The sequence below is a fragment of the Acanthochromis polyacanthus genome, chromosome 21 (assembly GCF_021347895.1).
Source record: "Acanthochromis polyacanthus isolate Apoly-LR-REF ecotype Palm Island chromosome 21, KAUST_Apoly_ChrSc, whole genome shotgun sequence".
Classification (NCBI taxonomy): domain Eukaryota; kingdom Metazoa; phylum Chordata; class Actinopteri; family Pomacentridae; genus Acanthochromis; species Acanthochromis polyacanthus.
In genome coordinates this window covers 22405918-22431655 of record NC_067133.1, presented here as the reverse complement: position 1 = coordinate 22431655, position 25738 = coordinate 22405918, and the positions used below count along the sequence as shown (strand labels likewise).

General features: G+C 42.5%; 1 protein-coding gene across 4 annotated transcripts in view; it reads right to left on the bottom strand.

Annotated features, from left to right (window-relative positions):
* The window catches only part of mettl22 (methyltransferase 22, Kin17 lysine), a 53205-nt gene that overhangs the window by 19974 nt on the left and 7493 nt on the right, over window positions 1-25738 (bottom strand). For all 4 annotated transcript variants that reach the window (XM_051941310.1, XM_022213470.2, XM_051941312.1 and 1 more), the window contains 6 exons: window positions 25529-25692; window positions 24942-25146; window positions 24036-24178; window positions 18479-18519; window positions 15367-15511; window positions 2076-2147 (listed from right to left, as the gene is read on the bottom strand). In XM_051941310.1, coding sequence (XP_051797270.1) covers window positions 2076-2147; window positions 15367-15511; window positions 18479-18519; window positions 24036-24178; window positions 24942-25146; window positions 25529-25634 — 712 coding nt within the window. In that variant the 5' untranslated portion in view covers window positions 25635-25692. The remainder of the gene's footprint in view (window positions 1-2075; window positions 2148-15366; window positions 15512-18478; window positions 18520-24035; window positions 24179-24941; window positions 25147-25528; window positions 25693-25738) is intronic.

Here is a 25738-nt window from a genome sequence, read left to right as displayed (position 1 = left end):
GTGGGGCCCATTGCCCCGTCTCCGGTTCCTGTGGGGCCCATTGCCCCGTCTCTGGTTCCTGTGGGATCCATTACCCCGTCTTTGGTTCCTGTGAGGCCCACTGGCCTGTCTCTTGTCCTTGAGGGGCCCATGGCCCCGTCTCCTGTCCATGTGGGGCCCATCGATCCGTCTTCGGCCCTTGTGGGCCTGACAGCCTTAGAAGAGCTCAATGCTTCTCTCATTTCAGCACAAGAGAAGCTAAAGGCTCTTGATGCAGCATTGAAGGAGCTAAAGGCTCCCGCTGCAGCTCTGGAGGAGCGACGGGCTCCCCCTGCAGTGTTAAGAGAGCAAGAAGCTCTCCATGCAGCGTCAAAGGATCAAGAAGCTCCGGCTGCAGCCTTAGGGAGGTGTTCCGCCCCCTCTGTGGCTTTAAAGAGGTTTCCCGCCTCTCCTGCAGTCCTGAAAAGGCGTAAGGCCCTCTCGGCAGCCTTGAGGGGGTGTAACACCTCCTCGGCAGCCTTGAGGGGGCAGAATGCCTCCCCCGAGTCCTTGAAGAGGCAGAATGCCTCCCCCGAGTCCTTGAAGAGGCATATTGCCTCCCACGAGTCCTTGAAGAGGCATATTGCCTCCCACGAGTCCTTGAAGAGGCATATTGCCGCCCCCGAGCCCTTGTTGAGGCGTTCCACCTCTCCGGCACCCTTAGAGGAGCTTAACGCTTTCCCCGTGGTCTTAGAGAAGTCAAGAGCTTCCTCCAGGGCGCATAAGGAGCCAAAGGCTCCGTCTGCAGCCCTAAGGAGGCGTCCTGCCTCCGCTGCAGCCCTCAGGAGGCGCTCCGCCTCCTCCATGTCCTTGCAGAGGCGTCCTGCCTCCTCCGTGTCCTTGCAGAGGCGTCCTGCCTCCTCCGTGTCCTTGCAGAGGCGTCTCGCCTCCTCCGTGTCCTCGCAGAGGCGTCCCGCCTCCTCCATAGCCTCGGTGAGGTGCCCCGTCTCTCCTGTGCCCTTGAAGAAGCGTAGCGCCTCTTCGGCAGCCTCGAGGTGGCATAGTTCCTCCTCGGCCGACTTGAGGAGACGTTGAGTCTTCCCCTCAGCCCTGAAGAGGCATTCCGCCTCCCCTGAACCCTCGAAGGGGTGTAGCTTCTCCTCAGCAGCCACGAGGAAGCATAGCTCCTCCCCGGCAGTCTCGAGGAGGCCTAGCACTTCTCCCCAACACCAATTGAGACTCAGTATCACTTTAACATCAAGTGGTCCTCCTGCAGTGACCGCATTAACACCTTACGGTTCCCATGCAGGAGTGGTCTCCCCTGTTTTGTTCCTCCAGTCTTTTTCTGTCCCTCCTGTCCCTCCAGTCCAGTCAGTCCCTCCTGGCCCTCCAGTCCTGTCAGTCCCTCCTGGCCCTCCAGTCCTGTCAGTCCCTCCTGGCCCTCCAGTGCAGTCAGTCCCTCCTGTCCCTCCAGTGCTGTCAGTCCTTTCAGTTCCTCCAGACCTTCCAGTCCGACTCGAGTCTAGTTCAGTTCCAGTCCAGTTCAGTCCAGCTAGTTTCCCAGTCCAGCTAATTATCCAGTCCAGTTCTTGCCCAACCCAGTCCCCAGTCCAGGCCCCCACTTGGCTCCCAGAGGGGTCCCCATCGCCGGTTCCAGTTCCGTCCCCGGAGGGCGGAACTGGGACCTTGCTTTGAATGTTCAAAATTTTAAACCCATTTTCTCAAAAACTAGAGAAAGTGGGTTACACCACACTGCTTTCAAGCCCTTCAAATAAATAAGCACATAAAAATGAATGAATGTAGGAATAAGTAACAAACATCAACTAAATAACCCTCTGACTTTAAATGACAATTTTGACAAACCAGAAGCTGATCAAAGTACACATTAGATTAGTGGCAGGGTAGAGGGGGGACATGAGCTCAAGAAGCCATTCTGACTGGTGTGGCTGGTGAGCTGAATTAAATTGATCTGCCTCAAGGATATGAGTTTTTCACCATAAGAATACCTGGTAAATTTATGTGCTGATGTCGCAGCATAGCAGGATTCAATGGAAAGTGGAAATATTTGAAGAGGAAATGAGGGAATAACAGAGACAAAAGTGATAATTTCATCTTACCTGCAGGCTCCATTTTGCGTTTATTTGATGTTACATTTCTCTTGCACATGCTAAGAAGATCTTCACCCACATCTGTGAAAATTGGAAACAAAAGGAGACAAAAAGTGAGATGTCTGTTGTCTGATCAAGTGCCCTGCAGGGAACAGAAGAGAACGCCTAATCATTAACATCTGCTCTTCAGCAACATTTCACAGGTTTGTTTGGTACAATCTAAAAGCAAATACTAGCAAATGTAGCAATCCAAGCAATCTCTGCTGTAGAGCTGAAACAACTAATCGATTTAATCACTTAAAATTGATTATTAAAATAGTTGTCAACTATTTTGGCCATCGATTAGTTGGTTAATAAGTCTATTTTTACCATAAGCGGCAATATTTTGCGCTTATTTTAAGCCAGCCTGTAATCGTGGTGACCAGGTGTGGCAGTAATGAGCCAGTGTAGGTTTTACGCAACCAGAACTGCAGGAGAAGAAGCAAACAACCAATAGGTTGCCTTGCTTTAGGTTCACTCAGTAGTGCCATAGGCTGTGTCCGAAATCGCATACTAATGTACTACATACTACATTCTCAATTAGTATATACTGTATATTACGTACTGTAAGTATGATTAGAATGCCAACTGTTCACACTGTAGTATACTACTACATTTCCCATAATGCATTTCAAACCTCCGACGACAAAAACCGGAAGTACGGCTATCAAATATCTCGGCTGAATGCCGGCTTCAGGTTGATTTTATGCTAACAAACAGTCGCATAATTAATGTGGCAAGTTCAAGCCAGCACTCCTCATGCAGTTATTAGCCAGATTATGTGAATCGTTTCAATTGTAGCTGCAGGCTACTGGAGGTAGCTGATACTTGTTCTGTATGCAAAGCGAGCTGCTGCAACTAGCTGCTAGCATTCAGTAGCACGTTGTGAGGCGTCTGACAAATTTATAACATTGGTCAGAAAACGCCTATTTCTCAAATCTGTGGGGTGATTAGGATGACTACTTAACCACATAAAATAAAATAAAAATCGCCCCGGTCCGGCCACATATCCCGCGAAGGCTTGCATTTCGGTGGATAGCTCGCAAAGCATTATGGGGCGGTTGAGTATGACTAGTGTGGTCACCGCGCACACTTAAAAATTTTCCAGATATAGTATACATCCGGGTATTTCTCGCGTACTCAGTCTTTTCATACTATCTAATGTGAACGCATTACATACTTATTTTGACGTTACACTTAGTATGAGTAGTACATTAGTATGCGATTTCGGACACAGCCATAGACTCACGCTCAGCGACTGTGTACTCACTGGGAAAGTCCGACAGGAGGTCCTCACATACTTCAGTGAGAAGCCAGTTTCCAAGGGAGAAAATCCGTTAGAGTGGTGGAAGTCAAATGAGGTGAAATACCCCTTTTGTCAAGGTTAGCAAAGTCCTACCTCTGTATACCAAGCACTACTACACCAGCAGAGTGGCTGTATTCTGCAGCAGGGAATATAGCCTCTAAAAAGAGAGCTAGCCTTAGCCCAGAGCATGTGGACATGCTAACATTTTTGCACTGCAATGCAAAGTTCATGATTCATTCATTAGACTGTCTACATTGTTTGTAAAATGCACTTGTTTTCTCTAAATATAGACCCTTTAATGACCCATGTCACGACTGACGTCACAGCTTTAGCTGGAGGCAAAAGAGGATGCCTGCGGCCGTGACCGAAAGGCGAAAGACTGAGGGACTAGGCTCTATCAACTTTTCTAAAATGTCGTCCTGCTGTGTTTTTGGATGCCAGAATAGGAGGAATGACATTGGCGAACGCAAATTAAAGTTTTATAGGATTCCACCGAACACTCGTGCTCAGAGGGAACGAAGACAGTTGTGGTTAAATGCACTGAGGCGAAAAGACTGGACACAGACGATCAGCCATTTTCAGTACAAAAAATCGCTAATATTCTATTTGTAAATAAAAAATATGACGAGAAATACAGGGAATATTGGACGGGCATCGCGAGGTGCATTTCCTTGAAAACGACCTATTCGTGGATTATATACCGACTTCAGGACATGTTTTGGACAAAATAGTTTACTGGCTTGTGTCGTCTGGATGTCCAAGGTTGGATTATGGCCGTTTTTTGTGGAATATTTTCATCTGTGTGTAATAATGAACCAGGAAATGTGAGTCGCGCTGTGTACTTTAAAGCCGTGTACAGAGAAAGGATGGATGGATATTCCTTGTTTGTCGGACAAATGTGTTTATATTACCCGCTGTGGTAATCACATCTGAAAGTGGTTTATACCGGCGGATTCATAAGAATCTAAGCTTTCCATCGGCATATAGTGTTTATATAATCGCGTTTGCAGCCTTCGGACATTCTTGAAATTCCTATGCAAATTAGTAAGTGTACCGCCGGCGGTACACTGAAGTTTAACGGGTTAAAAATGCTCGAGTTACTCCCAGCGCAAACTATATACTCCCAGTTCGCTTGACTTCTCGCTCCGCTTTTGCCTCCAGCCCCGCCCACAAAAAACGTCACAATGTTTGTAAACAAATAAAGGGTCTATTCAGTTTTTTTTTTTTTTTTAGAAACTCTTAAAAATGTGACTTCCATTTAGGATCCTGAAATGGCACTTTATTTTAAGTATTGTTTACAGTTTCACAGCATGTTAATAAGCTATAAATCTCGTTCTCAGGTGAAATCTGTTTTTTTGGAAAAAATAAAATGCAGTTAACAGCAAAATTGTTTCTATTTTATTTCTGTTCTCAAATTACTACCTTAAATTTAGTTCACTACTTTTGGAGCCCTTACTTGTGATATTATTGTAGCATAGCTTAAAATACATGGGTGCCCAGAAAATGCTTCTCTGCAGGAAAGATGTTTTTAAAGTATAAATGTTGCCAGCAGAGGGCGCACTGTTGCCTTGGTGAAACTTCATTTAAAATCTTGTGACGTTGGATGGTTGCATGAGCATGTATGTGCTGATGAGTCAGTGTTTTGATTGCTGCTAATTGAGACATACTAAAATCCAACTCTGGATAGGTTTTTGAAGAATTTAGGACATTGTAACATGGTTAAAAGCTCTTAAAATGTACATTGAATGACATAGGCCCTTTTATATTTTATATATTTTTATATATTTTATATTTTACATTGGAAAATAAAGGCAAAACTAAAATGTAAGTGAATAAACAGATTAATCGATTATCAAAATAATCGTTAGTTGCAGCCCTACTCTGGTGGATTACAGGGTGATTTCTGTGTGAAAGTGGGTAGAGACAGTAGTCAGCAAGTGAGGAAGGAATTTCAGGAGGTGCAGCTGGTTGAAAGATTTTTCAGAATACCCACAGAGTGGTGGTGAAATTTGTAAACACGCTTTCCTCCCAATTTCAGCCATCCATCCTGACCAAAGATGTGTTCTCCACCCAACACTGAGATTTCTACACTTCTGAAGTGTGTAGAAATCATAAAACCCTGGCTTGGAGCAGCTTAAGCAAGAGTTTGGAATTGTGTGCCATTAAAGTTACTTCATGACTGAGGTTAGCTCAGTTTATATCCCAAGAATAACAGAAGGAAACTATAAATTACTTGCGTAACCCCGGTTCTCAGAGTAGCATGAGTGAGATGTCTCACTATGGGATATGTCCCCTGCGTATGCCTCAGAAGCATTGATCTCATTACGCCAATCCTGACTGGCTGGTGATCGCCATGCCTGTGTCAGGTGGAGCCACCTACCCTTAAGTAGCCTGCACTACCATGCAGCATCACTCAAAATAAGTACCTCTTCTTGCTTCGCCCAGCAAGAAGGGCTGTCTGGTGAGACATCTCACTCATGCTATTGTGAGAACTGGGGTTACGCAAATAACCTATAGTTCTCATTCCTAGCATTCGTTTCAATGTCTCAATATGGGATATGGAAACTCCCGTATTGCCAGACATGCTTATCTCAAGTCAACAAACAGCACTTCAGGAACGGCCCTCTGCTCTAAGTGGGCCCAGTACTCCGAGCAGCATGAGCCAGGCTCAGAGCAGAGACATCCAGCTTATAAAAGTGGACAAGAGTGAGAGGTGAAGGGGGGCGCTGTGGAGCATGAGTAGAGAGTAGACGCGTTCTGACCAGCTCCTGCATATTTTGTTAAAATAAGCTTGCAAACTACTCCTTCGCTCTCCTGAACGGCCCAAGTCTTGTCAGGAAGGTTCACAAGGTGACTGGCAATTGCAGTACGCGCCAGGAACGAGCAGAGAAAGGCCGCTCGCTACGAAATAAGGACAAGGCTGATGCTAGTAGCGGTGCTAGCCCTCGGTCACATAATGGCGACGATGACACTGACGACGAGGAGCAGTCTCTCCCCTCCGTGATCAGGCTGATTCAATCATTTCGGAACGAAACTCGTGCCTCCATGGGCACCCTTCAGTCCAAAATTGACGCATTTGCCTCTCGTCTCACTGATGTCGAATCTTCACTTCAAAATATTGATGGCAGACTCGCGGAGCTCGAGGCTAAATGTGAAGCGCTGAGCAAAAGCAACATGATGCTTGTGTCCAAAACTGAAGAAGTTAAGAAGCAGACGGCAAAATCTGAGGGTATTGGGAATCCCGGAAAATATCAAGGGACCGCAGACAACTTAATTTATGGCAGACTTGTTTGCTGAGCTGCTGGGCATCGACAACCCCGGAACCTCTCCAAATTGTCCGTAGGTGTGAATGTGAGTGTGTTTGTTTGTCTATTTGTTTTCTCTTGCTGACTTCAGCCAACAGGTTTATATTCTCAACTCGGTGTGAGTGGAAAACAAAACACTCATAAAGGCTTCTCAGAACAACAGCAGCGTCTTCGTGACACACAGGAAACCATGATGGAGAATGAATAAAGAACAACATGGATCAAAGGACACAAATAAATCTGACATTTAATTAATGATTTCGCTGCAGTAACTAAATGCATAGTAACAAGATACATAAAACATTCTTATATATATAATCTATTTATTTATTATTAATATTAATTGTTTTATTATTTAGTGTATACATATATACAGTGCCTTGTGAAAGTATTTGGCCCCCTTGAACTTTTCAATCTTTCGCCACATTTCAGGCTTCAAACATAAAGATATAAAATTTTAATTTTTTGTCAAGAATCAACAACAATTGGGACACAATCGTGAAGTGGAATGAAATTTATTGGACATTTTATACTTTTTTAACAAATAAAAAACTGAAAAGTGGGGTGTGCAATATTATTCAGCCCCTTTACTTTCAGCACTGTGCAAGCAATCATATTGAAATGGAAGGACTATCAGACCACTGCAAATCTACCAAGACCCGACCGTCCCTCTAAACTTTCACCTCGAACAAGGAGAAGACTGATCAGACTGATCAGACATGCATCCAAGAGGCCCATGATCACTCTGGATGAACTGCAGAGAACTACAGCTGAGGTGGGAGAGTCTGTCCATAGGACAACAATCAGTCGTACACTGCACAAATCTGGCCTTTATGGAAGAGTGGCAAGAAGAAAGCCATATCCATAAAAAGTCTCCTTTGAAGTTTGCCACAAGCCACCTGGGAGACACATCAAACATGTGGAAGAAGGTGCTCTGGTCAGATGAAACCAAAATGGAACTTTTTGGCCACAATGCAAAACGATATGTTTGGCGTAAAAGCAACACAGCTCATCACCCTGAACACACCATCCCCACTGTCAAACATGGTGGTGGCAGCCTCATGGTTTGGGCCTGCTTTTCTTCAGCAGGGACAGGAAAGATGGTTAAAATTGATGGGAAGATGAATGGAGCCAAATACAGGACCATTCTGGAAGAAAACCTGTTGGAGTCTGAAAAAGACCTGAGACTGGAACGGAGATTTATCTTCCAACAGGACAATGATCCAAAACATAAAGCCAAATCTACAATGGAATGGTTCACAAATAAACATATCCAGGTGTTAGAATGGCCAAGTCAAAGTCCAGACCTGAATCCAATCGAGAATCTGTGGGCAGAGCTGAAGACTGCTGTTCACAAACGCTCTCCATCCAACCTCACTGAGCTCCAGCTGTTTTGCAAGGAAGAATGGGCAAGAATTTCAGTCTCTCGATGTGCAAAACTGATAGAGACATACCCCAAGCAACTTGCAGCTGTAATTGCAGCAAAAGGTGGCGCTACAAAGTATTAATGCAAGGGGGCCAAATAATATTGCACGCCCCACTTTTCAGGTTTTTATTTGTTAAAAATGTTTAAAATATGCAATAAATTTCCTTCCACTTCACAATTGTGTCCCCCTTGTTGTTGATTCTTGACAAAAAATTAAAATTTTATATCTTTATGTTTGAAGCCTGAAATGTGACGAAAGGTTGAAAAGTTCAAGGGGGCCGAATACTTTCACAAGGTACTGTATATATATATATATATATATATATATATATAAGGGATGGGAATTTCGACTAATTGTAAACTTGCAATTTAACCCTTTGAGCACCAAAGTCGCAATATTGCGACAAGCAACATTGCTGAACATAACAAGCCATAGCTTCAAATATACTGCCTCATGTGCCTCATGGAGGCAGTATATTTCATTCAAAGTTTTGGAGTTTACAGAGTTTGAAAACCGAGGAGACGAGACTCGCCGTCGGAGCATATCAGAGCGCAAGATGGCACATTTTAGAGTGAGAAAACTCACCATACCCAGAGGTCTGGTCAATGCTGACAAAGTACTTTGGCAAGTAATGGCTTACTCAGATTCTGAAGAGGAATATTCACCCTCTGATGAAGATGTTCAGTCGTCCACTGAGACAGAAAGTGCCGCTGTGTCTGTGCGTAACGGCAGCGGGTCGGTGCGCCATGACAGTCCACAAGCAGCACATACTGGAGCCGATGCTTTGCTTCACGGGGTCCGGAGTGGCAAGAGGGGACGTGGTGGGTGTAGCTGGAGTGGTCAAAACACCGCTAATGATGAGGGGGATAGCGGGGGTTGAATAAAAACGCGGAAATAGCAGCAGACGCGGGAGAAAATGCAGTGATAATAACAATGGCGGCTGCAGTGGCGTTCACGGCCCCGTCGTAAATGACGATGATGATGGCTGGGTTTGCTTGACAGATGAGGAAGAGTTTCACAAGTAGATCAGACATTTTGATAAGCCTGTTGGTATCGTTGAGAGAGCGATCAAAGGAACCATAACTGATTTAATGAGCCATTTGCAGTTTCACTGTACCGGCCGTGTGTACTTAGACTTGCATGGCTTAATCTTTGAGACAAGCATGGCAGTATCAACCAGGTAGCCCAGACGGGACGAGCGTGCGGCGCACGCCCAAGCGTAGAGCTGCATGGCGGTGCCCGGTCGGGACGGGGGGAAGCGAAGCGTGGCTGTTCCGGGTGGGGTGAACGGACAGGCGATGTAGGTTTGGAGAAATGAACGTGTCATCCGGAGGTCGACCGCGCCCTGCTACGTGTGCGTGTGAGGGGAGGGGAGGAGGAGCAACTCTCTTCCTGGCTGCTCAGCCTGTTTACAAAGAAGCCGATGCAGAGGCGCGAAGAACAAGGTGCATGATGCTTAATGCAGTGTTTAACCGACTAGTAAAATACTAAACGTTTAATAAATGAGTAGGCGGTTTAACGATTAACGATTAAACGACTAGTCGCGCACATCCCTTATATATATATATATATATACATATATATATATATATATATATATATATGTATATATATATATATATGTATGTATATATATATATATATATATATATATATATATATGCTGTTATATACATATAACAACGCTCTAGACTAGAACACGATAGAGTTTATTGACATTTACAATAAACAATACAATTATAATTTTTTAATATTTCTCTCTTTAGGCTGTTATATACATATAAGAAGGAGATAGACTAGAACAGGGTAGAGCTTATTTTCATTTACAATAAACAACACAATTACAATAAATAACAGAATTATTATTAATATTTATTATTTATCTATCTCTCTCTCTACGCTGTTATATATTTACAGCAAACCCCTCTCTCCTCAGAGCTGCTTCCCACTTCTTCCTCAACCCATAGTCTTTGGGAAACCTACATGGAGTGAAGAAAAAAGTAGACATAGAAGTAAATAATTACACAACAACATATTTAAAAAGAAATCATGCTAATAAGTACAAAGAACAGAATCAGCCAATATACTGGAGACCAAAGCTATTTAATTTGATAAGTATAGCCTTGTTTAGTAACATTTCAATTATTTGAGAGCAGTCCTAAAGAACTGCCTGTAAATCCCAATCATAAAATGGGTTTGGAGGAAGAACATAGATGGTAATCTGGATATATATGAGTTAGGCTTTATAACTACTATTGGCAGTATTGGTGGTATTAACAGTACTAGTAGTAGTGGTAGTACACTGACTACTGCTGCTGATACTGGCACTATACTACAACTTGTAGTACTATTACAAATACTGATACCACTTCTACGACTCTAACGGCTATTTATACTACTACTGCTGCTTGAACTTTTGGTATTACTATTACTGCTGCGTGTACTTTTAGTAATACTACTACTGCTTGTACAAATATACTACAGCTACTGTTAATCGTCTGGTATTTGGTTGTCCAGCTGTTACCGCTAGTTAGCCACTAGCAAAACACTAAGGCTGTCTGAGCCAGCGAGGAAGCTGATTCAACATCATTCATATGTTAGACAAGACACACTGTACCTCTTTCAACACGTTAAAAAACAATTCTTCAAACCTTAAACCTGTACAGGACAACTAACCTAAATGTTAGCTTCATTGCTACCGCTAGCTTAGCGTTAGCACAGCGCTGTCTTGCTCAAACTTACCTTCATAATTGTCAATAAAACTGGACAGGTACATCTTGTACCCCTTTTCCCGTTTACTCCGGGGGGTAGAGCACTCCTTTCGGATGGAGAGGGGTCTGGCTGCAGACCTCCACTCTCAGGACCCTTACTTGCAGACATGCACTGTGAGGTCTCCTCCACTCTCAAGACTGGAAGTTTATTCGACAGAAGCACGTATTTAGCGTTTCCCAAGCACGTATTTAGCGTTTTCCACGTGAAGTACGGAGACAACAAAGTGAGTAAAAGTCAAGCGACAACCTTTTGTTATACGAAGAAACAGAAACAGCATTTATTCACTAGAACATTACGTTGCACACTATACATCGCCCTGTTAAGTTATATTAATTTGAAAGAATCGAGTTTTGGACTTTAGTTTGTAGCATTGTTATCGTAGTTAGGCTAACGGTGGCTAGCGCTAACCAGGTTGATTCACTCGGTTGATTAGCCTCTAAAGGCACTATGTATTATTTAGATAGATATGGGATTAGCTTGACATTAGAAGTCTTTCACTGTCGTTTGCAAACAGCATTTGCACAAAAATTATTTTGTCCCGGGCATTTTGATCCATTTAAGCGTTTGATAAGTAACGTTATCCATGATCACTACAACGTTAACTGGTTTCCACTGTATAATAACTTGGTGAAGTCGTCTTGTGCACGCGATAGTGCTCACTAAAATGTGCCATTGTCCTGCTGGAAGACCAAACAACTGAGTCGCCATATATATTTTTGTATAATTTTGTTTGACTTCTTACGACATAATTTTTCTCTTGCAGATGCATATTTCAGTCCTAACAGCCGGCAGCACGCCCAAAATTGAACGCTGCAAGACATGCTGAAAAAAATTCCACTGTCCGCTGTGCCTAAAGTTTAAACCTGCCAAACTGTCCAAGCTGCAGAGCCACTTGGAGGCACACAAAAAAGGTGGCATTTTATTTAAAGGTAAGCATAATGTACTTGTCCTGTGTGTTTGTATTCTTAAGTATGAGACAAGGCTACTGAAGGTTTTGGTTTGGCTGGTAAAAGGGGAATGATCTACCCTAAACGGTTATAGAGAGTCATTTTCATAAAAGAAAAAGTTAAGAATCAGATTCTCTGCTCTGCAAGTCAAAATTTACGTGAGTTATGTGAGCCAAATGATTATCAGAAAATGAAAAGTTAAATGAAAAGTTGAAAATAGGATAATAGTGCTTTTATTGTATTATGTAGTGTTGTAAATGTATTATGTATAGAAATGCATTCTTTTGTTTTTGCTTCTTTTTTTTTCTGATTGTTGAATTTAAATTATTGTGAACTTATGGTGGGAGGGAGTGGACATTGATAAGTTCTCTGAACTTTTTCTGCTCCTTTTTTGGGCACAAACTATATTGAACTCGCCCTATTAACTCAACAAATGCCTGCTCAAAATAAACAAGTAAATAAATAAAATAAATAAAACTTCAGAATGTTGCTGAAATGGGGTGTGAGTGTACACCCGCACCCAAAAAGAGAGTATAAACAGTACTTATAGAGTGTACTTGTACATTGGTCCTTAACTAAGATGTTTTTTTGCACGATTTTATTCTCGATAAAATTATATGCAGATGCGGACTGAACTGCAGGGATCAGGGACACTACCATTGTCCTGTGTGCAGTATAACTGTTTTGTGAAGGACAGACATGACCAAACACTTGGAGGCTTGCCAGCGTGCCATGACTGCTGCCTCTCCAGAAAAGACCTCTCCTCCCGCCCACAAAAATACAGCTGCAGAGTCCACCTCGGTCTTGATGCCGGATCTCTCCTCTTCCAGTTCACCTTCAGCAGAGCAACAAACCTCAACTGCCACACCTCTGTCCATGCTCCTACAAGCTACAGTCTCAACCTCTCAAGATTTGCAAGATACAGCTGCAGTGCCCTCCTTGGTTTTACCTGCTGCCACAGAGAAAAGACGTTCAAAATTATCCCTGAAAAAGGATAAATGCCCTCATTGCAACCAGACAATCTACAAAAAAAACATGGTCACACATATCCAGAGAGAAAACAGTGGAAAATCAAAGGACATAAACGTTAAGAATCACTTCATGAGTGTCTGTGTCGATGCCACCAATGGCATTTCTGCAGTGCAGAAAACAAGGCATGGGTTTTAGACTGAAGCGAAAACTGGATGACATGACTGAGGTCAGTTTGCAGTCGTTTTTTCTCAGTCTTTATTAGTTGTTTTCAGTCAATCTTATGTCAAGTTTCCCATCCCAGGACATGGTTTCTAAACTGACTTTGTGACCTTTGCTTGTATTTAAAGCAAAATAATGCTTTTTAGGCTGAGGAGAGGAAGAAAATGTGCCACCAGGTGCAGAGAACGGAACCAGTTCACCAGGTGGAGACAACGGAACCAGCTCACCAGGTGGAGACAACGGAAGAAGAGGTAGGCCTCTCCAGTTCCATGTTGTTAAATTTTGTGAGATGATCTTTCATGCCTTGACAAAAAGCTGACACTTTTTTTTTCTTTAGAGCAGTATGGTGGGCCAAGTTGTGGCCCACTGCAAACAAGCAGCGGAATGGGTGCAGGGGAACCCACAACTGTTTACAGCCAGGGTGGAGATGCCAGAAATTTTAAACATGGACAGCAGATCTATTGAGGAGGCTCAACAGCAACTGGCAAACTTGTTCGATGCCACCCAGGATATTGATGATGATGATGAGAGAGAATTAATTCTGGAGCCCTTCAAGTTTTTCTTTTACAACATTGAGGATATGTTTGTCTTCTGTGAAGAGGTTATCGATAACCGACACTACATGGCATACTGTGAATTCAAAGACAAATAAAACATTTGAAAGTTTGTTTTGTGTCTACTGTTTTCTCCTGTAACAGAGGTTATTGGCTCTCTGGGTCATGTAACTAGGTATTCAGTAATTCAGTGAATTGAATACACAAAACTTAATCAAAAAATTCATCAACCCTTACATCCTCCATTGGCAAATCCATGTGGTCTGACAGCACAAGGTAAGAGCACAGCACAAACAATATTAAGTAATTATTAAATGAATTATGATGAGAAGAAGATGAATAATTGTAAACACATACTATATACCTATATAAAAGAATGGAGTAAATCAATGTGTAAATGGGTCCAACAGTGCAGAAGGCTACATTTTCAATAATAAATAATAGTATGGTAACAAAGAACAGTCAGCAATAGGTTGGAGTGTAGAAGCATTATACCATCACACATTAGGGTGCATTCACACAGATGTATTGTTTCAAAACGAATATGTGGTGCAAACTAAACTAACAGCTGTCCTTTTAGCCAATTAAATCAAAATACTGTGGTAAAATAATGCAGTAATGAGAAATAATGTTTTAAGGGAATCATAACAATAGCTGTACTTCGAGTTTGCATTAATTATCAGCAGAAAAACTCGTTGGTCGTGCCGTTTTTGATTTTCTTGCATTTTATCCAGTTTAACTGGAAACATAGTATTTTTTAAATCTTAATCGAACATGAATACACATAAATAATATTTACATATTTAGACATAAAATAATGCCCACGGAAAACTAGAAAACATGTAGGCTTCTGGTATACTCGCTTTTAAATCATATTTACATTATATACATATAGTATATTCATGTGGGAAACGCTAAATACGTGCTTACATGGGAAACGCTAAATACGTGCTTCCGTCGAATAAACTTCCGGTCCTGAGAGTGGAGGAGACCTCACAGTGCAGGTCTGCAAAGTTTTATTTTGAAAGGCTCCGGTCCTGAGAGTGGAGGAGACCTCACAGTGCAGGTCTGCAAAGTTTTATTTTGAAAGGCTTCGAATAAACTTCCGGTCCTGAGAGTGGAGGAGACCTCACAGTGCAGGTCTGCAAAGTTTTATTTTGAAAGGCTTCGAATAAACTTCTGGTCCTGAGAGTGGAGGAGACCTCACAGTGCAGGTATGCAAGGAAGGGTCCTGAGAGTGGAGGTCTGCAGCCAGACTCTCTTGTTCGGATGAGTCTGTGGACATCTGATATGGTAAGCTTGGGCAGGTCTTGGAGGCATCGTGTGAAAAACATCGCCATCTCGACAGTCCGGAAGTAAAGACGCTCACACACGAGAATGCGGAAGTAGAATGGAAGTAAAGTTATGCACCGAGCGAATCAAGATTGGCGCAATGAGATAAACGCTTCTGAGTCATACGCAGGGGGTGTATCCCATAGTGAGAGATCGAAACGAATGCTAGGAATGAGAACTAGTAGCGTTTGATCAATATTTAGGTCGTTCACATGTAATTTTCTCAGTTACATTGTCCTCTACCTAAAGTCGTAAAAAAAAAAAAAGATATTTCTGAGCGATGGTTGGGACTTGTCAAAGACCATCTAACCAACCATAACTTTCTGTGCTTAAGCTGATTCAGTTACATTAACAGAATTCTTATTGGATTAAAAAAATAATCAAACATACTGAAGCGTAAATAAAGACAGCATTCATAGGATTATACCTGTGCAGTACACTGTTTTGGCTATGGTTGCCATGATGATGCTGGTTAAGCCTGTTCCTGCTCCTAGCTCTAGGACTGTTGCTCCTCTGAACATGGCCGGCTCAGAGAGGATGAAGTCAGCCAGGAAGAACGCCCCCCGCCATACCTGATGTAAAGAAAAAAGACACAATGCTTTAACGCCTTCCTAATACAAACCACCACGTATGCGCAGAATTCACAATACAATCCAGAATTAAGCTTTTGCATCAACACAAGATACAATTCAAAAGAAGATACATTTAACTTCAGGAAGAATCAGCCAAACATTTCGAACAGTCTGTAATTCCACTTCACATCTTGCTCATTGTTCATATCGGAATGTGGATGCTTATAACACATTCTCTTTGGTCAGAAACCTCAGATGAGAAAAGTTTGTGACAAATCCCGACAAAGGATGAATACGGTGAGGTTCTCACACGTTAGGTCACAATGTGTGACCATGATTTGTTGATGTATTTTTTTAATTCAAGAAATGGAATTATTACTGACAAAAAAATCTCATTTGACACCTGCAATCGGTGTCTGGAGTAAAATATTCTGCAAATCGTGACTTCCAGACTGTGTGAAAAATAGGAACCTACTTCATGAAAGTAATTTGTGAGCACTAAATGGGAAATGGTTGTATTTATATAGCGCTTTACATGATACGTCACATTTACCCATACATTCACATACTGGTGGCGGAAGCTGCCATGCAAGGGGCTAACCATGACCCACCAGGAGCAATTAGGAGGTTGGTGTCTTGCTCAGGGACACCTCGACATGAGCTCAACAAGCCGAGGATCGAACCGGCAACGTTCCAGTTACAAGACGGCCACTCTACCCACTGATCCATGCCGCCCCTACTGATTGATTACTTGCAAATCACAGATAAATTGTGGATACAGTGGTGCCTCACCACATCGCAGTTTACTTCTCGAAGTCTCACTGTATCGCATATTTTGTCTGGCTATATTTCGGAATTTGCCAGTACAGACATTTTTTCTATACTTATTATTATGGTACGTTACATTGAAAAATAGCACTGGAGGACAGATATTTGCTTTTTATGCACTATGTAACTTCTAGTAGCTTTTATTTTGACATAGAGACTTCGGTACAAACGTAGCAGGAAGTCATCAAACACACTACAGTTCACACTCACGATCCTGACAACATAATACTTACCAAATTAACTAGGCTGACGAAACCACAAAAACACAATACAACACAAACACTAATAACACTGGAACATGAACCACAGTAATGACATTTAAACCTCCGACACTCTAAACTCCCAAATTCTGTCACAGTTCTGTCATAGACAGCTCTGTGATTGCTACATTATTTTAACAATTTTTGCGATAAACTAAGCATTTTCTAGCCAAAAAATGAAAACAATCTAAAAAATAATTAAAAAAAAGTCAAACATATAAAAAGAATATTTAATCGATATAAAATGCGGAACGTACAAAACTGGGCTCTGATTGGCTCAGCGGCCGTAGCATCAGTCTCCTCTGCCTCCTCTGTCTCCCCTGAGTATAGTGCATATGGTATAGTGGCATTCAGTATCTGGCCTTGTCTGTTTCACACAGACGTCTGATCGCTGCACATCATGTTGCTCTGCGGTGATGTGCAGTGCATGGGAGGGTTTATAAAGTCTAGAAATATATATCAACAAGAAAAGCACTCAGAGAGCGTAATACTCTGCCAAGACTGTTCATTTTCGTACCTTGCGCTGAACACAGGCGTGTGTTATGTATGTGTGAATGAATCGCCTGACCTAAGTATGTAGTGGGCAGCGGGAATTGATGGGATTCAGAAACACCCCCACAATTTAATCAATCAATCAAATGTTCGTTGTATCATATCCGATAAGTCGGCAATGGTGGATTTGTAGTAGGATCACATGATCATCAGCAGGGAACTGATGCAGCGTTCACTTGTTGTCATGGTTGCAGTGACACCATGCCAGCCACTGTATCTTACAATGTGAAATCCTTAATAAATCCGTGGATTCAGACAATAAGTCGCATCACTGCCAATCACTTGGTCATTCTGTCATTTCTAACCTTCCCTGAAAATTTCATACAAATCTGTTGGCCCGTTTTTGAGTAATGTTGCACAGGACAGACAGATTCACAAATAAACATAACTGATCGTCACATAACTCCGTCGTGTTCCTTTTTGGAGTAATAATAAAATTAATATCGTTGCATCGGATTTGTGTATGATTGTGTTCATTTGCATTTACTTTATTTTGTTTCTTATTTTGGTGTTTATGTTGTGCCTTGGATATTAATTCCTTGATTATTTGGTCAGATATTTCATTGTTTTAAGTTTGCTTATTGCCCTGCTCGGTGTCCCAGATGTTGGTTCTGCATTCCTATTGTGTTCGGTACAGCTGATTTAATTGTGGTACAGCAGTAGAGTCAGTAAGAGGGCAGTTTGTTGTGCTGGGCGGTGAGTAAAACCTGCAGAAAGCTGTCCTGTCTTGCTGGTGAGGTTTAGTATGAAAGACAGCAAAAAGAAACCGCAAAATTACTGTAACCCACTTGACTCACAGCCCTGGAGATGGGTGAGTCAGTCAGTATTTAAGGGTTACAATTAGGGCTGGACCCGAATATCCAAATATTTGGTTTTGACGGTGGTATCCGAATATTAATTTTGAGATCCGAATATTTGCCCCCGCCCCTCTGCTCCGTCATACGATGTCGCAGTATTCCTGTCGCCTGACGTGTCCTCCCTTCCAGTGTTGCTCTAGCAACTGTTCCTAATGGTCGTTCCCCCCCCCGGACGTTACAGACCGGACCGGATCAAATATTCGGATATTCGTCATGAATATCCAGAGCCCACAAACTGCTATTTGGGCCAGCCCTAGTTACAATATGGTTGTTACTTCACGGATTTTTGCCTATTGCAGGAGGGTCTGGAACAAAACCCTGCGATAGACGAGGGATCACTGTACATTTTATCTTCCAGCCCTCTTGCATGCTCATGGTTGAGTCACAAGCACAGGATTTCTTTAGAGGAACTGAAAATGTTTAAGGTGTATGATGCCACAATAGAATTGAAGGGATGAAATTTTACTCACCTGTTTGCCAACATCCTCCAAGGGTGTGGCCATAGTGTGCTCTGTAAATAGATAGAATTCATAGATTAAACACAAGCAGTGCCCAAAATGACTCCTTATTAACTGTGTGCAGCACCACTTATACTTCATATATGATGTAAAAGATTGTCACTCTGTGTATCCTTTCCAGTGTCTCTCCATGTCTGCAAACTGTCATCAGATGACATCAGTTTACAGCTGTATGCGTATGTATTTAGGTTGTAAAACGCACATCTGGGTTGGAATTGCATGCCAATGCATAAGACAGAACACTATGATAAAGTAAATTTATATATAAACAAGTACTCTTAGCATCCAAACCAGAAATAAAATTAGATTAAATCTGCAAGCAGCGCTGAACAGGTCCTCGCATCCTCGCTGGTCAGTGAATCCAAGCATGTCCACCAGGTGGCGCTGCAATCGAGAGTGTATGTCGGCCTATGGATGTGATGAGGGCTGGTCTCTGATCATATTTTAAAGTTTCAAGCTGACTGGAACATGTACGGGCTAGAAATGCAGCATGTCAGGTCCATCCACCAGGTGGCGCTATGATTATGACTGTGTTTCAGCATATGGATGTGATGCAGCCCGGTCTCACGGGGATTCGTGAAACTGTCACGTCAGTTTTTGTTTCGGTTTCGTGCGCACCAACACGATGTCGTCATGTTTTTCGTGCCGCTCACCACGAGCGAAACCCGCTGTGGTAATCACATCTGAAAGTGGTTTATACCGGCGGATTCATGACGATCTAAGCTGTCCATCGGCGTTTGCGGCCGCCACCGCGGCCGCCGCTTCGGCCGCCGGACATTCTTTAAATTCCTATGCAAATTCGGCGGAATCATGACGATTTAGGCTGTCCATTGGCGTTTGCGGCCGCCACTGCGGCCGCCGAATTTGCATAGGAATTTAAAGAATGTCCGGTGGCCGAAGCGGCGGCCGCGGCGGCCGCAAACGCCGATGGACAGCTTAAATCGTCATGAATCCACCGGTATAAACCACTTTCAGATGTGATCCGGCCGCTGTTGCGGCCGCAAACGCCGATGGACAGCTTAGATCGTCATGAATCCGCCGAATTTGCATAGGAATTTAAAGAATGTCCGGTGGCCGAAGCGGCGGCCGCAGCAGCGGCCGCAAACGCCGATGGACAGCTTAGATCGTCATGAATCCGCCGGTATAAACCACTTTCAGATGTGATTACCACAGCGGGTTTCGCTCGTGGTGAGCGGCACGAAAAACATGACGACATCGTGTTGGTGCGCACGAAACCGAAACAAAAACTGACGTGACAGTTTCACGAATCCCCGTGAGACCGTGTTGTGTGATGAGGGCTGGAGTCTGATCCCATACGTAAAGTTGGAAACAGATTGGACCATGTACAGGCCAGTTACACTGCATTTCCTGTGTCATGGCAAGATGTTGAACTTCCGCCAGCCGCCATGGCCACACCCTCATACTTTTGCAGAACATTTTGATAACTTTTGATCACCCATCAGGGCTCCAGACTAACTTTTATTCCTGGGAGCACAGTGGGCCCTAACTTAAAATTTTAGGAGCGCAAGCAGAAAATTTAGGGGCGCACACCAAAATGGACTTGCAACGTAAATATTCACATTTCCTCTCATTTTCACTGTATTACTGATAAATACTTGCACAATAAATCCAGAAACTATGTTTTCAAATCACATTTTACTGTGCAGAACTTGACACAACATAACAAGAAAAGCACTCAGAGAGAGAAGTACTCCAAGGCTGCTCAGTTGATGTATCATTTCCAATGGATGTAATCTGTAATAAAAAAAAGACCTTGTGCTGAGTACAGGCATGTGTTATGCATGTGCACGTTATGTATTTATACCGAATCACATGTAAATTACTCTTATAAAGGTCTGTTGACCAGTTCATCAATTTTGGCAAGACTTTGTTTTGCTAGTGTTAAAATAACCGTCCCATTCAGGCTTTTATTTTGAAGATGTATTTTTTAATGCTATGGGCTTTTATTTTGTGACCAATTCAGCAGCACAGGAAATGTTTCTCTAAGAAGAGGTTTCTTGCCATGACAAAGATACTGCTGAAAAGTACGAAAATTCACATAAAGACAAAAGAAAACGAACGGTTCCATGCTGTTGCTGTCTAGCAAAAGATGTGTCTAAACAGCAGTTGGAATGAGGACAAGAAAGGAGGGAAGGAAAGGAAGGTGAATTTCTGTTCAAAATAAGGCTGAACGTAATAAAGGCTTTGTGAAACATCAGGAGCTTCGCCATCATTCACCCCTCGCTCTCACACACATTGGCCCGCCTTCTTCTTCTTTGGTGTTCATCTCCTTTCTTCTTCTTTTGGAGGTCGGTTAAACCAGCTCATTTGCGCATTACTGTCTACCAGGCTTAAGTGTGGAGCAGAAGTTTGAAAACAACAAAAAAATTCTCAACAGTAATTTTAAAAAAAAGAATCGGCAAATTTACTGGTCGCACATGTGTGAGTAGATGAAGCATTTACTCGCACTCGCTCAAGTTTTGGTCGCAAAATGCGACCATTTAGTCGCAGTCTGGGGCCCTGCCCATAATTGGTGTACATCCTGGCCAACTTTCAGTTGTGTCGGAGTCACTCTGTGTTTATAGCTTTTGAAAATGTGCAACAATTGGAAAAAAAGAGTCATCCAAAAATTGACGCATATTTCAAAATGGTCGACTTCCTGTCGTACCATAGGTAATGTTGTAAGGTAAATTTTTGTACGTCTTGTCTGTGAATGTCATCGGGCTCTGATTGAACATGTAAAATTTGAGGCTGACTGGAGCATGTACAAGCCAGTTATACAGCACTTCCTTCCATCCATCAGGTGGTGCTATGACTATTACTGTGTATCAGCATGTTAATGTCATACATAGTAATAGTCATAGCGCCACCTGATGGATGGAAGGAAGTGCTGTATAACTGGCTTGTACATGCTCCAACACAGTATTTTCTGTTTCATGGTGAATTCATGGCGAATTGACAAAATCCAGGGGCTGCCATTTCCACGACCTCAGACTTTTGCGGAGTATTTTGATAACTTTTGGTCACCCATGCCTGGTGTACTTTCTGGCCAAATTTCAGCTCTGTCAGAGACACCCTATTGGAATTTATATCTTTTGGAAATGTGCAAAAATTGCTCTAAAATCGTTGAAAATGTGAAACATATTTCAAAATGGCCATTTTCCTGTTGGGTTTTGGGCATAGGTGTCAATTACATTTTTGTGTGTCTTGACGAGTTATATATGTGTATCAAATTTCATAACTCTAGGTGACACACGTACTGGCCGTAGTAAATGTTTGAAATTTTCCAGGTGGTGCTATGGAGCTGTTTTGAAATATGTGTGTAATTTCCCTTAAATATCAAATATGCCGCTGGTCCTCATGTGTGGAAATTTGAAAGTTCTCCAGAAACAAAAATTGCTAGAACAACAAACTTAACGCAGGAAACATGCTTGAAGATACAGATTCTCAGCCAGGAAGGGTAAAGCTGCCACCAAACAGCCAGGAAGTGCAGATGCAGTCCTTCAGCAATACAGACGAACCAACAGCTTGTGGAAGACAAAAAACCAAGAGCTGGGTGTCCATGGGTTTCTTCAACAAGAAATGGCCGCATCCTGATTTGCATGTGCAGGGAAAACCGCCAAATGACATCACAGGACCTTCAGCGGCAGTGGTCAAACAAACCGGTTGTCATGATCTGAGGAGGGCTGGACCCGAGCAGAGAGCCACACCACCAAGGCTGGTTGGAATGAAGGGTTTTATTGCTGGGGGGGTGAAATGGTGGCTAGGTGGGGGAAAACCAGGGTGCAGGAGCGGGGGGTTCCAGGCAGGAGTGGGGGTCCAGGCAGGAGTGGGGGGTCCAGGCAAGGGAAACCGGTGACGACTTGTCGGGGAGAGCCGGAGGGGAAGGAGGATGGCGGGGGATCCCGGACAGCTGAACTGAGGGAGGCAGGAGAAAACAAGGTCAGAAACAAGGTAAGAACTCAAAACAGATTTGTACAAGGGCGAGAGAGCAAACCGAACTGCGTGGTTCTTGTTTAATACTCTGGCAGGGAGTGGAAGGCTGAGACGGTACTTATTGTTGAGGTGAGTCATTAGTGAGATGATCGTCAGCTGTCCGGGAGCCATGGAGGTGGTTGATTGCCTGAGTGGAGTCAGCTGAGAAGTTAGACTCCACTCAGGCACCGAGCTGCGGGGGAAGATACAGGGCAGAGGAGCGGATGGGAGACAGGCAAGACAGACAGGGCAGAGGAGCGGATGGGAGACAGGGAAGACAGACAGGGCAGAGGAGCAGATGGGAGACAGGCAAGACAGACAGGGCAGAGGAGCGGATGGGAGACAGGCAAGACAGGCAAGGCAGAGGAGCGGATGGGAGACAGGCAAGGCAGAGGAGAAGGGAGCTGTGACACCGGTGTCCAGTGTTCCACCTGCACTGTACATGGACGACTTTTGGATCATGGCTTGAGGTCCTACAAGGCTGTCAAGATCAATGAGAGACAGAGGTTAGCCTGGCGTCATTGGGCCCAAACACACAAGAATTGGACCGTCAGAAATTGGAAGAAGATTCTGTGGTCAGATGAGTCAAGTTCCCAGCTTTATCTTCCCCTTGTGAATGTGAGGGTATGCAGAAGGCCAGGATAAGTATTATCTCCAGCACGTACAGTCCCTACTGTCAAACATGGCAGAGGGTGCATCACAGTCTGGGGATGCATTAGTGCTGCTGATGTTGCTCATCTCACTGTTTGTGGTGGTGCACTGAACTCTGCCAAGTATTGTGTCATCCAAATCCACACGTTCTCTTCTGCACGTGCACTGTTCCGTCGAGGTCAAAACTGGATGTTTCAACAAGATTGTCACACATCCAGGCCCAGTAGAACTTGGCTTCAAGAGCACAGTATCCAGGTCTTAGAGTGGCCAGGTCAATCCCCGGACTTGAGCCCCATTAAAAATCTGTGGCGGATTATCAAAAGGTCTGTTTCAAAGTGTAAACGAAAGAACTTAGAAGAACTAAAAGAAGTAATTCAAGGAGAATGGGAACATATTACCCCTCAACAGTGTGAAAGGCTCCTGAGGAACAAGCCAGCCAGGATTAGAGCTCTACTGCATGCTAATGGCAGAATTTCTAAATACTAATATGATGATGTGATGGTTAATTTATTTTTTGTTCAGTTTTGAACACATTCTCTGTTATTTGTTGATTTCAATACTGAAAATGTTGAGAACTGACATACTGAAGCTGTCAAGAATTTAGCTTTGTTAAGTTTTTCTTGGAAACAATCAACAACGAAAAATCATTTGTATTTGTGTCTGTCTAATGTAGCCACACTGTTTCAAACACAAAAAAGATTGTTCCAGAAAGATTTCATGATAATATCTGAGACTGTGAAAAATTATAACAAGACTGTTTTCTACCACTCTATGTTCTCTTCTTATTGCATTCAGCTACTGGCCTTCTTTTGATGCTATTCCCATTTTGCAGTGATGCTCCCTACACTGTTTTACAAAAACACTATAAAATTGAAGTTCTTACCAATCCTTATAACATTTTCGAAGCAATGACCCTCTTCATTATCTGTATTTTCCTCCTCTTGTTCCAGTACGGGACTGGATTGTTTGAGAATGACTGGACAGACCAAGCTTCGGTCAGTAGCTTCCAAAAAGTTTTTCCGTGGTCTGAAAAATCAAAAGCAAAAAAAAAAAAAAAATCTAAGGAAAGAATATATCAACCAAAGCTGTAATTGACATTTTTACTTTGCAAATTCTATTTTTTAAAGATAATTTTATTCTTATCAGCACTGCTCTAGAGTAGCATTTCATGTTAACAAGGACTGCACTTTCTGGTCAGTAGTTATTGTAGTAATAATTGGCTGAATAACATTAGTTAGACTGAGATATATTCAATATAAATACAAAAAGCATTTTATTTTCACCAAAAACTACTAATGCAAATAATGTTGCATGTTAATGACACTAAGAGCATATAAAGCAACATGGTTGTATGATTACAGTGTCAGTATAGCACGTTAGACTGAAAACAACAGACAAACTTTGAACCATTGCATTGAAAGTCCCTATTAAACCCCCAAACACTCACATTGATGTATAAAAATTTCATACTTAGCTGTTTTATTCCCTGTTGAAAACAACTGACTTTGGCTTTAAAATGCCTTAGTCATAACTCTACATTGTTGCGTTCCGTACAATAAGCAGATTCATGACAGCATGTTTTCTTAACAGTGATTTAGAAATTTTTTATCATCATAAATTAGGGTTATGTTATTCTGTTAACATTTTCTGGTATTTTGTGTGTATTGCATTCCATATAACTGTGAATTGAGTTAAAATAAACAAAAGATGTTTTTTTTTTTACTTATTAACACTCTCAGAATATCTCCCCGGATTTTACTAGGAGACTGAACAAAGGTTTTTTCCGTACCGATGCATGATGTCAAAGTCCCCATCCTCATCCAAGAATGGCACCACATTTTCTTCCCCACCTTCATTTGCATTTTCTTCATGAGTGCCTCTCTTAGAGTTTCCACTGGATCCCCCTGGGTCCTTGTATTTCTCTTCTTTTACCATACCTTTCCCTTGGTCATGATTGTGTTTTTCTCCCAAGATCTTAAATTTGGACATGAACACTGGACAGACAAATACAGCAACATTGGAGAGCAAGCATAGACACACATTTTCAGAAATACCCTTAAAATTACATTTAAAAATGCAAACATATATTGATCAACCTGAACACATCATGGCTCCCTCACAGTGATACTGACAATATTCGGTGTACAAAAGCCTCATCAACTGGGACATTATAAGATCAAAATCAGCATTTGCACCTAGTCTGTAATTTGCTGTTGATTCAACAATTAGAAAACTGTTGCAGCTCCCTAAATTGATACTTGACTATGATTCATGATATAAATGTGTAATTTCATTTTTCTACTTATCTAGCCAACAATACGTACATGTGACAATACTTACTAAGAGGTCTAAAAATAGAAATGTAATCATACACACCAGGCTGCCCAACACCGTTGAGGCATGTCATAAGGTGCTGTGCACTCGGCAAAAGCATATGAACCTCTGAGAGCACAGTGTCATAATGAAAAGTGATCTGGTCCATAGCTGATCGTTCATAGTCTTTGAACAGTTGACCACTCCAACCAACTGCTATTCCTCACCTGGTAAGACACAGATAAACTGACAGTTAGAACTCAAGTTTTCTGT